Below are 11,838 nucleotides of genomic sequence, written 5' to 3' on the forward strand. Positions count from 1 at the left end.
ATGGTGATTCAGAGATGAAGGTCGCACTTCAGAAACTAAGAATGTGCAAAGTAGCGGGAATATTGCAGAGTAAAATACACCTTTGCACTAAGGAGACAAAACAATTCACAACTTAACCAATTAAGCCATAAAAGCTGCGCCTTCTTGCCATTGCACCAACCGTACAATTCATCTTTTCTCGCTCATCACGGCAGCAACTGTTCAAGTCATAATTACAGATCACGCATTGAGCAGTGGCTGTTATGCGTTAGCAACAGAAAACACAATTTGTGCCTCATTCACACAACTTCCATAGAAAAAAAGAAACCAGATACTTGAATTGATCTGCTTTTGCTCTGATGAACGTTGAATTCACTTCAAGTCCCTGTTAAGAATCAATGTGTTGCCGCTAGCTATCACTTGACATAGTTGTTTTTTAAAGAGATACCAATGAAGCTGATTTTGGATTCTTCACACATTATGGCCCTACAAAGAGAGTCGTCTGTCCTTCACTGAGTTTTATCTCCATTTTCAATATCATCACACTGGTATATTAACACTTAGCACACACACAAAGGAAAGGGATGCTCCATGTTTGGAAAGTGCACAGATTTCAAAGCAGCAGCAACAATTCTTTTGATGATCGCCTTCTTTGATAAACTTGCTCACTTTTTCAAGAAAATCATCATCTCACAGGCATGGACAGTGAGAGTTTGAAGGTCATGTTTTTGAATTGCGGTCCTTGATTTTTTTATGTCTAGATCTTTCAGAAGAGTTTTTTTATCAGAGAAAAAGGTTTGGATTAAATCACCACGATGTACAAAAGGATGTTGACGCAGAGAATTGGTAAAAGAGACAAAGGAGATGAGCAAACAGGGATGATAAAAATGAGAGGAAAGAAATTAAAAAAAACACCAATCCCATAGACACCTGACCACTAACTGTCAGCATACCGGTGAGCCACATTGAGAACTTCTCTCACCTGAGATCACCAACGTAGTGGGTTTCCCAGGAAAGCCTGACTCGCGTCCTGGCCACCATGTGAATAAAATTGGTGTAAGGCATGATGTGATCCGCCGTCTCAAAGGCAGAGTTGCCTCTCCCAAGGATCAGCACGGTCTTGCCTTCGTAGTCTTCCGGGTCCAGGGACATGTCCTCATATCCGACGACGTGGTCCATTCCACGGAATGTTGGTTTGTTGGGGCTGGCAATGCCAGTGCTGACAATGAGAGTCCTGTACAGAGCAAGAAGAGACGCAACGTGAGAATAATGACCCAGAGAAAGTCTGACTCAGTGGATATTGACTTGTACGAACAACTATGCGATTTAGGAAAATACTACACAGACTCTAGAAAATCAATACATCATTTATTCCAATCTGCATTAAAGGGAAATACAGCTGGTACTGAGAGGCCTATGGTATACCTGAATCATGACAAAATTGTGAACTTGAATATCTTGAACACTTCGGTCTGTATTATCTTTCATAAACAATATATGTCTGACTCAAGTGACTTGGTACATAGCCCATATATCATTACATTTTTCTTAGTAGCAACCCAGTGTTAAATTTTAATAATTGGTTTTAAAGGTAAGTGGTAGCTACTTCATCAATTTTTCTAGACGATATTCAAATTGGTGTAATTATAAGCAAAGAAACATGTCACGAAAAACTACTTTTCAGAAAACTTTGACAGGTTTTTACTATGTCTACTCTATGTCAGAAATTTAAAATACAGGCAGCTACTATTTCCTTCAGATTTGAAATCCTAGAATTTTTATGATCTGTGACACTGACAGCATTGACAGAGTTGCGAATTTACAGCCACAGTCCCTGATAAAAAGCTGATGCTGACTAAAATACTGTCAACTAGCATGGAAGAGAAGAAAATGCAAAACTGCTTTCTAGTGATTGGACTTCAAAATTTAAAGTGAAGCTGAAAGTGAACTGAATTTTAAGTACAGAGTACTTTAACCCTTTCACCACCATGGTTTGTCCCAAATCCATTGTTTTCTACGGTAAAGTTGGACCTGTATACAGGGAACTGGGGGTGAAAGGGTTAAGGTAGTATATGCCTTGAAAATGAAAGACTTAACTTTGGCTCAAACATTCCTCGATGAAACTTTCAACCATACTCTTACAAATCATGAATAAAAATCGGGGGTCACCGTGCAAAGCTTGGAACAAGAGAAAGAAATCATCTCTACAGATACAAATTACCTGACATTTGTTGATATTGAGAATTCAAAATGGCCACCATCCCTGCGTTAACTCTTTGGGAAAAAATGAAATTTTCGATTTTTGGAAAACTAAGAGTGAAAATTTGTGTTACTCCAAGAGCTTTCAGATGAGCCCCCTCAAGTGGTAGATCAGAAAAGAACTCTGAAAATTTGAGCCTGATGATCTGTCCATGAGACGCATTCCACCTTGAAGAGAAATGCACAAGTTAGCGTAATTCTTATGATGCCACCAGATATGGACAGCCTACCACAGTGTGAGGAGAAAAACTGACATGTGTATATAACTGTTTCTGCGGGGTTGAAAATTCCCTCTCTGACCTTTGACACTGAGGTGTTCCACAGTTAGAAAAAGCAAGACATTTCAATCATCAACCTACACGCACCAGGAAAAACATTGCGTGTTAATTGGCCTCATTCATTTTCTGGGGGACAAAAATGCACAGGCTAACGTTGTTTTTAATATCGGCTATTTCTTTTACCATTAATCTTTTCAGAATATCGCACTCAGAGATTTCGGTTGATGGTGTCCCAAGAGAAAAAAATGGAAAATCCTCAATTTGTCCATTGATGATCTCTACAAAATGAATTTCTCAGATGTTAAAGCTATATATCTCTTAAATCTGGCCAGCAACGTAATTTTCACATCCCGGATTAATACAGCCTATTTGCACCCTGAAGTTAAGTATTGGCTTGTTAGTTCATTTTGTGTAACTACATTTGCTCATCGACAATTCCACCAAAAACAGAATGGCATGAGTTGGATTTCCGTATTTTATTCCGAGCAATTATTACCACGTAAGAGGATCAGCCAAGCACAAATCTATTTCATCCCGTAGTATAATCCTGTTAGCTCTACTCAAACTAACTTGCAAATTGTGTGACACTGGGTGCTTACAGCTGGAAGTCCTAAAGATATCTGTCGCCATGGCGACCATGGATGCCTGGTTGAACGGTCGGGAAGTGTATGCGCTTCCCACGTGCATTCAACTAAAACTTGACCCTGGGGACGCCGCTGTAGACGACGTGGCTGTCTTTACGTCGATGCGTTGTGCAAAATGGTTTACAGCCTTCAGGCTGACATTTCTTGCATAAAATCTGAGAGAAAATCAACAAGCTAATGAAATTTGGTGCATTAATTTCACCCCTGGTGTAATTTACAGATTAGCGAATGAGGCAACGCACAACTTCGAAAAAAAAAAAAGCAAGGAAGTTTGCCTGCATTATTTCATCCGAGACATGACGAGAATAACTCAAATACGAGAAGGATGGGGGAATCACTTTACTATTAAGAATTCTGCAGGCAAACTCACCATTTCATCTCGCTCTGACTATTAAATTTTCATTTTCGGCAAATTACGGTGAATTCTCCGAGGCTATAGATACTCCTCAGACACAGACATCGAAAAATGGGAATGAATACACAAGTACTGGTTTTAACTGTGGGACGATTTATAGTGTATGACTGGAAGCCGAGTGCTGTACTGCTGTCCCAGGTATGAACTGTAACCGGCGGACATCTGGGTTATTTTTTTTTAGCAAATTCGCAGAAAAGAAATCACATTTTTTTGAATTTATCGCTGAGCTTTTGCCAACAAATCAAATGCACCAAGTGATATCAGCAATTTGTTTTGGAAGATAAGGGGTACTTTTGACGTTTACTAGATCAGTAGTCCAGATAGGCAATGCTGAGAACGTGGGCTCATTTCTGCATATAGGACGCAAAAGAATGAGTCATAAAAAGCCTTCAAGTATGTTTTTACGATTTTTTTTTCGGGTGCCGCATTTTTTTAAAAGTGAAGTACGATAACAAGATAGTTTTCAAAACAAGATGTGACTGTGTTTCAGAAAACAGGTATTCTCATTACTCAAGGCTGCACAAAACTATGGTTATACAACAACTATGGTATGCTTAACTGAGAACACTCTTGATTCTCAGTTTTTCAATTGCGATTTTTGTTTTCTACAATTTATCTGTGTTCCTATCTTCTACAATGTCCTGCTCTTTGTTTAACAAAACTAAGAATTACCAAGAATTAGTGTTTCCATAGCACACAGCCACCAAAGAAATATTCTTTTTTGAGGAAAGTAAATTTCATTCATTTTAATATCCGTAAATTTTCACAGATAGACACTTTTCTGTTTATGTGCCGTTTTCATTCAATTTGGTGACATTTCGTCAATGCTGGGGCAGTTAGTATATTTTGGAATTTAAGTTTTTACGACAAAGTGAATCCATGTGTGGTTGTCTGTGTAAGGAACATGTAAGTTTACGTCAGCCACTTTGTTATTAACATATATCACATTCTCAACCAGGTGTCAACAAAGCGTCTCAAAATTGTCCAATTATTAAACATGCCACTTAATTCATATTTCCAAAACTTACAAAAAATAAGATTTGTGTAACAATTATGCAATGATCAATCTTCATCTTATTCATCTCATTCTGTTAAGTCTTCCATGCATCATGTGGTCTAGAAAGAATGTTCACTACTACGCATGGTGATTGATGACATACTAAAGTACTCTGTCTCAGCAATGAGCAGTTTTCATTTCATTTTTGTCACACACTGTGATATGCACATGATGGGGTCACCCAAAAATTTGATGAAGGTTGGCATAAGGGGACACACAATAACAGGGCGAGATCATTTCGAAAATACCTAACAGTGTCTTATGTATCCAGGATAAGAGTTCTCTTCATTTGTCCAATGTTAATGGAAAACTGATAAGGTCACTACAAGATCCTAATTTACTGAAGTATGCAGTATCCTTGTTTTTACTTCAAAGTTCCATGCATGTGTGTGTGTGTGTGTGTGTGTGTGTGTGTGTGTGTGTAGAGTACGTGTAAGTTACCGAACATATATTTATCTCCCTGTGTCTGTCCCTCATTCACCCTTCCCCTATCTCTCTCCCCCTGTCTCTCTTTCTACACACACACACACACATATACAGGGATAGATAGATAGATAGATAGATAGATAGATAGATAGGTAGATAGATAGATGTATATAGATAGATACATGTAGATAGATAGATAATTAGATAGATAGATAGATAGGTAGATAGATAGATATAGATAGATATACACAGAGGTGAGGTTAATTGCATCCATGTTATTGGTAATGGTCTCAATAGTTTGTAGTAAATAAGATACAGGTACAGAGATGACTTAACTTTATATTTCAATATTCAGAGTACATTTCTAAATTCCACACACCAACTTACAGTGGTTTTTATGGTCTCTCCACATCAACGTTTCATTACAAGCCCCATAGCTAAGATACTGCATATTTGTCTTCTGGGATAATCCCATTCCGCACGGAAATGCCCTTGTTCATTTTATAACAGCCAAGAGGACATTTATTGGCATTGTGTAGTGTCTATTTTAAATCTCATTTGCAGTTACTGCGATCTATTTTTTTTTTACGACTGTAAACAGAACAGTGTGATTAATGACCAAATCAGTCTTCGACTGCCAAATAATCTTTGAAAATCAAGACAAGGATTTCCCTGGGTAATCAGTGCCTTTTCATTATTTATTGATCTTGATGTCATCGGGTTGGTTGATCCTTTATTATTCCCACTCGGATGCCTGTCTTCAGCTGCATAAACAGTGGATCAAACACATACAAACACGTGTCACACACACACACACACACACACACACACACACACACACACACACAACAATCCTGAGCTCTGAGTAACTCTAGATTTTTTGTATGGATGATATACGAGACAGATCATCTGTGTCCAAGTAACTGTGTAAATGAATTTCATATCTACCGGTCAATATGTATTTCCCTCCCTCATCTGAACTTCCCTATTCACCATAAGATATTGGTTCGACCCTATTACTTCCTTTAATTGGGTCGCATCAAACAGAGAGAATGGTGGGTTATAAAAGGGTTCACACATCCGTTTGCACAAATTTACCTTAAGTTGTCTTTCACTGAAGTCAAGGAGTTGCATGAATTCTGATATGTTCAAATTTAATGACGAGATGAAAACAGTCAATTTCAGTCAGAGTTGGCATACTGCATCAATGCAATATGTCCAATGACTTGTCGTCTTGATGTAAATCAATATCAATGATAAATATGAACATTTAACATCCAAATCTGAGTAGTTTCATGGCAGGCATTCAAGTATGCATGCAGAGTGAAAAAAGAAACAAATCATATTTCCAAAACTGAAGCAAAAAATCTGAGAAAATTATCAAAATTGACAGCAACAGTCCCTTTGTCTACTTACTGACAAACGTATGTCTTGTTTACTTGGTCTGTGAGGTAGAATTTGGAATTGGGATCCCGCAAGTCAGGCTTTTTCTCTATGTTAGCAATGTTGGTGTTGTACTGCACGTTGAGCTTCAGTTTACTTGCATAATCTTGTAGATATTTCACCATGACGTCGGCATGAGGGAAAAATTCCTTGGAATAGTGTCTGTAAGGAAGGATAAAATTATGCAATTATTTGCAAACTTGCTCATTACAAAGCAATATTTCTCCTGTCAATATAACATAAAGAAGATGACATTCATATCCAGACTTTTGATTATTTATTTATTTATTTATTTATTTATTTATTTATTTTGGGGGGTCGATAAATGTATAATGAAAATGAATACAAGAAACTAGAAAGCAGCAACCACGTATGAAACAGCTAGGTCCATACACTCGACTCAAAGTAATTTCAAATTCAAGGACTTTTTCAGCAATTTTCAAGGACTTTTTGAGGTCAAAAGTCGTTTTCCAAGTATTATTTTAACAAAGTTTCAGTTTGTATATCATTTTACATATCACTGTTATGACAGGACGATTAGTCATTTCATGATTTCTGAAAATCTTCGGGCCTTATCATGCAGTTTTCCAGGACCTTCCAAGAAGCTTGAAAGTTCAAGGCCTTTCCTGGAGGGTACCGACTAGGTGAAAGCTACCACTATTATAGCATTCCAGATGAGCTTGCACAGGTATCTGATGAAGATTTATTATTACAACACTGCTGACAATACACTCCTATACAGGTAATGCCGCCAATGACAGCGGACATGAGTATGATAGACTTCACAGCCAGTATTGTACCATGTCAACTACTCTACAAAACATCCTCCAATTTCAACACAGCGGCCGTCAAAATGCCAGTAGCTGCACCCTACCCTTGCCATACATCTAATCCCTTGTCCTCAAGTGACATACATGTAATTATACACTGTACTCGGCTATATTGCCTAGCAATAATCTAACTGATAATATCCTTTTTCAGAATATCCCATAGCATGAACACCGGATCTTTGGTTTTTTTCCTTATACAAGCTGTCTTGTAAGGTATAGAAATATCAGAACATTTTCATTTTACACAAAAAAATCCAAGGTATGACTTCATCCTACTGAATAATGAATGATTAATAATTCATATACGGATGTCTTCATTTTCTAAAACTTCTCATACTTTTGGAAAAATTGCAATAATTTTTAATTCTGCAAGTATTATTGTACAACATCTCACAAAAAGCAAACTCTGGAAAAACTTATGTTGAAACTTCAAAATTAATTCTCTGTCAAGTAGGGCTTACAGGTACAACTGCATTGCACTTTTTGAATGCACACAAGTGGTGGCTAAAGAGAGCAGCTTTTTTCGGTATGGAGATATTAATTTAGTTTTCAAAACCCGATTCAAAAACTTAATCATTTTCGACATTGCAAAAACATTTCCACAGGTGCAACTTGATTCCTGATTTTCCTTTCATTATATTTCTTCATGACCGTCCATAAAGCTATTTGAAATTATCTCAAACTTAGTACATGTGTCTCCTCCAATGAAAAAACAAATCAAAATTTTCATATTAACTATCAAAATAGGTGATAAGAAATGCTGACAGTCAAATTTCCCAGCTAAATAAAATTTAATGTAAATTTCTGTTCATGGGTTTTTTGTCTAAGCTTTGACTAACAATATTCGTGTTCACTGTTCATGTTTGAGTTATTGATAATCTCAAGTACCCAGCATCTATGAATTAAAATATCCCAAGATTTAACACAGGCAATGCGTGGCATATGTTAGCACTGGTAGGAAGTATGAAGGGAAAAGACATGATGATGAAATAATGAAAGAAACAGGCATTTAAACTTTAAATGTCTGGACACAGCATGCAAAGGTTAGGTAACTACAATGAATATTGGAAAAAGAATAAAGGACACAATTATTAATTGATAAAGAATTGACCGCCTGGGACTTTGGACAATTTACTTTTGGCAAATTATTTTCAATCATGATAAATACTTACTTAATTTGCAAACTTTCGTCATCACTGATGAGCGAGTTCCAGTCATGCCTCAGGTTGAACTCTTTGTTGTTTTTGCCGGTGTACCTCTTGTTTATACTGATGAGTTTTCTGTGCCGCGGGTACTGGACGAAAAACGCCCCCGCGGTGTTGTCACGTTCAAAAATGACATAGTCTCTGCCGGCCCTCTGGAGAAAATAACCCATCTGAAGGCCGGCTGGTCCCGCGCCGATCACGCAGTACTCTTTGGAAAGAGCCGGATCCATTTCCTCGGAAGACTGGGAAAAGAGTTGCATAGGGAAGAATAGCACCAGCGACAGTTGTAACCACATTGTGAAATTTCAAGTTCCGGTCTACTGATGTTGACTTGAGTTCAGGTTCAAAAATCTCTCACGTCTGTAAAAAATAAAGAAAGTATAAAAACATGAATATAGATCAATGATGCAAATTTGGAAAGGTAAATGTAAAACAAAGACGGTTTATGAACCCTTTGAGCACCAAAGTCAATTTTTGTCGCCTTTATCATATATATATACACCAATCAATTATTTTCTAATTTTTTGCTAGAATTTTGATGAAAAACTGTAGCCAATGAAATATGATGCCCATACGGTCCAAAATTATGACAAAAATTGCAGAAAAATTCATAAAATTGGTAAAAATATGTTGCACCTAAATTTTGGTGGGAAAAATTACAGCACTCATAGGGTTGAAGAAGGGAGCAATCATGAGCTCTCCGTTAGGAAAACATCAAAACAAATATAAAAGACTAGCTCATTGAAAATTCACAAAAGATGTTCAGTTACAGATAAAATGATTATTCATTCAAGTTATAAAAAGATATGGAATGGGGGAAAATGTATGTGCTCTGTAAATTCTTAAAAATAAAATTCCAATATGGGCATTCAGAAAAATGCACTGCAGCTTCATCCTGATTCTTCTTCACGTAACCTGCTCTGATTTATTAGAAACTATACACAGCAAGAACTGTCTGAGAGAGTTCAGAGCAATATCAAAATGCATTGAAGTTAACACGTAAGACCATTCAAACCTTCATCTGTATTCTGTCCATGGACGAGTCAGCGGATAAACATGAAAGCCTGCTTCGTACTGCCAGGCACAGCGTTGATGAAATCATGTACTTGACAGAGTTTTCTACCGAGGGCGATGCCCCAAAACCTCTGAACAAATGTCATGAGAAATTAATTAAAAGGTTTTTTTTTCTGCGAAGGAATTATTTTTATCACAACCCTACAGAGTTCAATCAAGTAGGCGATGTGAAACACAAGAGTAACCCTATTACCAAACCGTAATTGTTTGTAATCTTCGACAAAGCTTGGATTATCTGCGTTCAAAACGACTATAGGGCTGAAGCCGGGATTGATGACAGATAGATGCCATCTCGACGTCTTGCCTAGCAGTGCCTGTTGGCAGGTTTGATAAGTAATCGCTTGTTTTATCACGGCAGGATTGCTCGTCTTACAATCATCGGCGGCTTTCAGAGACCTGTGATTGAAAGCATGGGGACCGCATGGACCCTCAGTGGGCATTTTTAAATGAATTTCCATGCATTATGTTCGGGTCACAGGAGCAGCAGTTTTACAACGTGGCCGCGTACATTTTTTTCACTATATTGCTACATCTATCATCTTAGATAGCAGTAAGGCTGTCGTTTTCTTATCATGACCCGCTGTGTTCAGACACCTTTTCCTCCTTAGGTAACACTGAAAAGGTGAAATTTCTCGCAGGTGACACTTCAATATGACAAAGTCACAACGGCAAACTTTTGGAGTGCAGTCCCATTCACACCTTGGAGCGATTTTTCTTTACATTTCCATGTTGAAAATGTTACACACTTATATATATCAGTGTAGGGGCTATGTAGAATTTAGCATACAAGGTGTTCTCGTACACTCAGACAACTTACTCGTCCAAGATGTACAGAATTATGATGAAGACAGCCAAGCAGAGTGCTGTTGATGGCTGTTGAAGCTGAATAATAAGTCTTTTTCAACATTCTTTCTTTATTTCATCTCCGTTTATATTTTAGCACAGAACCAGAAAGTACTCTTTGATTGTAAAATCAGTTGTAGACTAGCCCAATAGCTGCTTGGCTTTTCTTAGACATGTCTGGCCAAGCATGTGGGTTACCATACATGTTCACCTGACCAAATACCAGTACGCAACAGTTTGCCAAAGAACACTGCTTCAAGTTCATGATCACCTCACAATCAAGGCAAAAGTGTGTTGAAGTTTATACCTTGATTTTCCTGTTTCAATATTTATATGCCCATCGATGTGGCGACAAGTCGAAATCAGCTGGGATGAGTCCATTTTCACAACTTTATAACAGTACTATCCCGCATTTAAAAATCTCATTGACACATCTTTGCCATTATCTCGATACATGGTCCCCAGAATCAAATTCTTTTGGAAATCGTAATTCTCCTTTTAATGAGGTAGGAAACCCAGTACACATCAATTGTGATATAATTTGTGGTGGACGTGAGTCTAAAATTCTCACAGGGGCAAATGAGAAATGCCAAGTAAACCCTTATCATTATGGGATAACGACATTGTTAAAAGTTTGCAATTCAAAACATTGGGTGAACAAATCATGATATGATTAACGAATAAATCAAGCCAATCTTCAATAAAAGGCTGCAATTTTGTTTCAGATTTTGTTTTAATGACAACGTTTAATGGGCAATTTTTTTAATTACTTCTACACTGCAATACATACTGGCACTTTAAGTCACCTGATTTGTGTTGCAAGTCTAGACCACGCTGACTTTCTTTTTTTCAAAAATTCAAAACTGATGTATAATTGCACAAAGGAAAGTCAACGATCCATTCAGTGAATTCAATTAAGTTAATGATAGCTGTAGTCTCTTGGGATTTTTTAAAGACTCCCAAAAGATGACAGACATCTGCGTCGTCGTGTTGTTCTGAGATGAGTAAGATGAAACGATAAAGATGTCAGCACGGTTAATGTTAAGGAGACGCTCATGATTTTTTTCCTCAGCTGACAAGCTACACCAACCCCTGCGCCAGCTCACAGAGTCTTGACAGACATGCAGACACAGTTCACTACTTATATACACGATTAAAGAGAATCGTAGAGATTCTGCTTGGATGGGTATACATGCTTCGATAGGAATTTCACGAGGGAGATAGGTGGATTGTACCACACACACTGCAGTTGAGCAAAGTGCTGGACAGTCCTGTACATGTGTGCATTCACAGTTTGAATGATTGACGGGACTTAGACTGTAAAGATTACGACAGTGGCAGCAAATTTGTGTTCAGATTGACATCTTATTCCCACTTTAACAAGT

The 11,838-nt window shown here is 37.6% G+C and overlaps 1 protein-coding gene across 5 annotated transcripts in view; it reads right to left on the reverse strand.

Moving 5' to 3' along the window:
- The window catches only part of LOC139151580 (FAD-dependent oxidoreductase domain-containing protein 2-like), an 86,499-nt gene that overhangs the window by 18,399 nt on the left and 56,262 nt on the right, over positions 1 to 11,838 (reverse strand). For all 5 annotated transcript variants that reach the window (XM_070724480.1, XM_070724481.1, XM_070724484.1 and 2 more), the window contains 3 exons: positions 8,504 to 8,896; positions 6,475 to 6,663; positions 962 to 1,213 (listed from right to left, as the gene is read on the reverse strand). In XM_070724480.1, coding sequence (XP_070580581.1) covers positions 962 to 1,213; positions 6,475 to 6,663; positions 8,504 to 8,832 — 770 coding nt within the window. In that variant the 5' untranslated portion in view covers positions 8,833 to 8,896. The remainder of the gene's footprint in view (positions 1 to 961; positions 1,214 to 6,474; positions 6,664 to 8,503; positions 8,897 to 11,838) is intronic.

Source organism: Ptychodera flava, chromosome 15 (assembly GCF_041260155.1).
Source record: "Ptychodera flava strain L36383 chromosome 15, AS_Pfla_20210202, whole genome shotgun sequence".
Classification (NCBI taxonomy): Eukaryota; Metazoa; Hemichordata; class Enteropneusta; family Ptychoderidae; genus Ptychodera; species Ptychodera flava.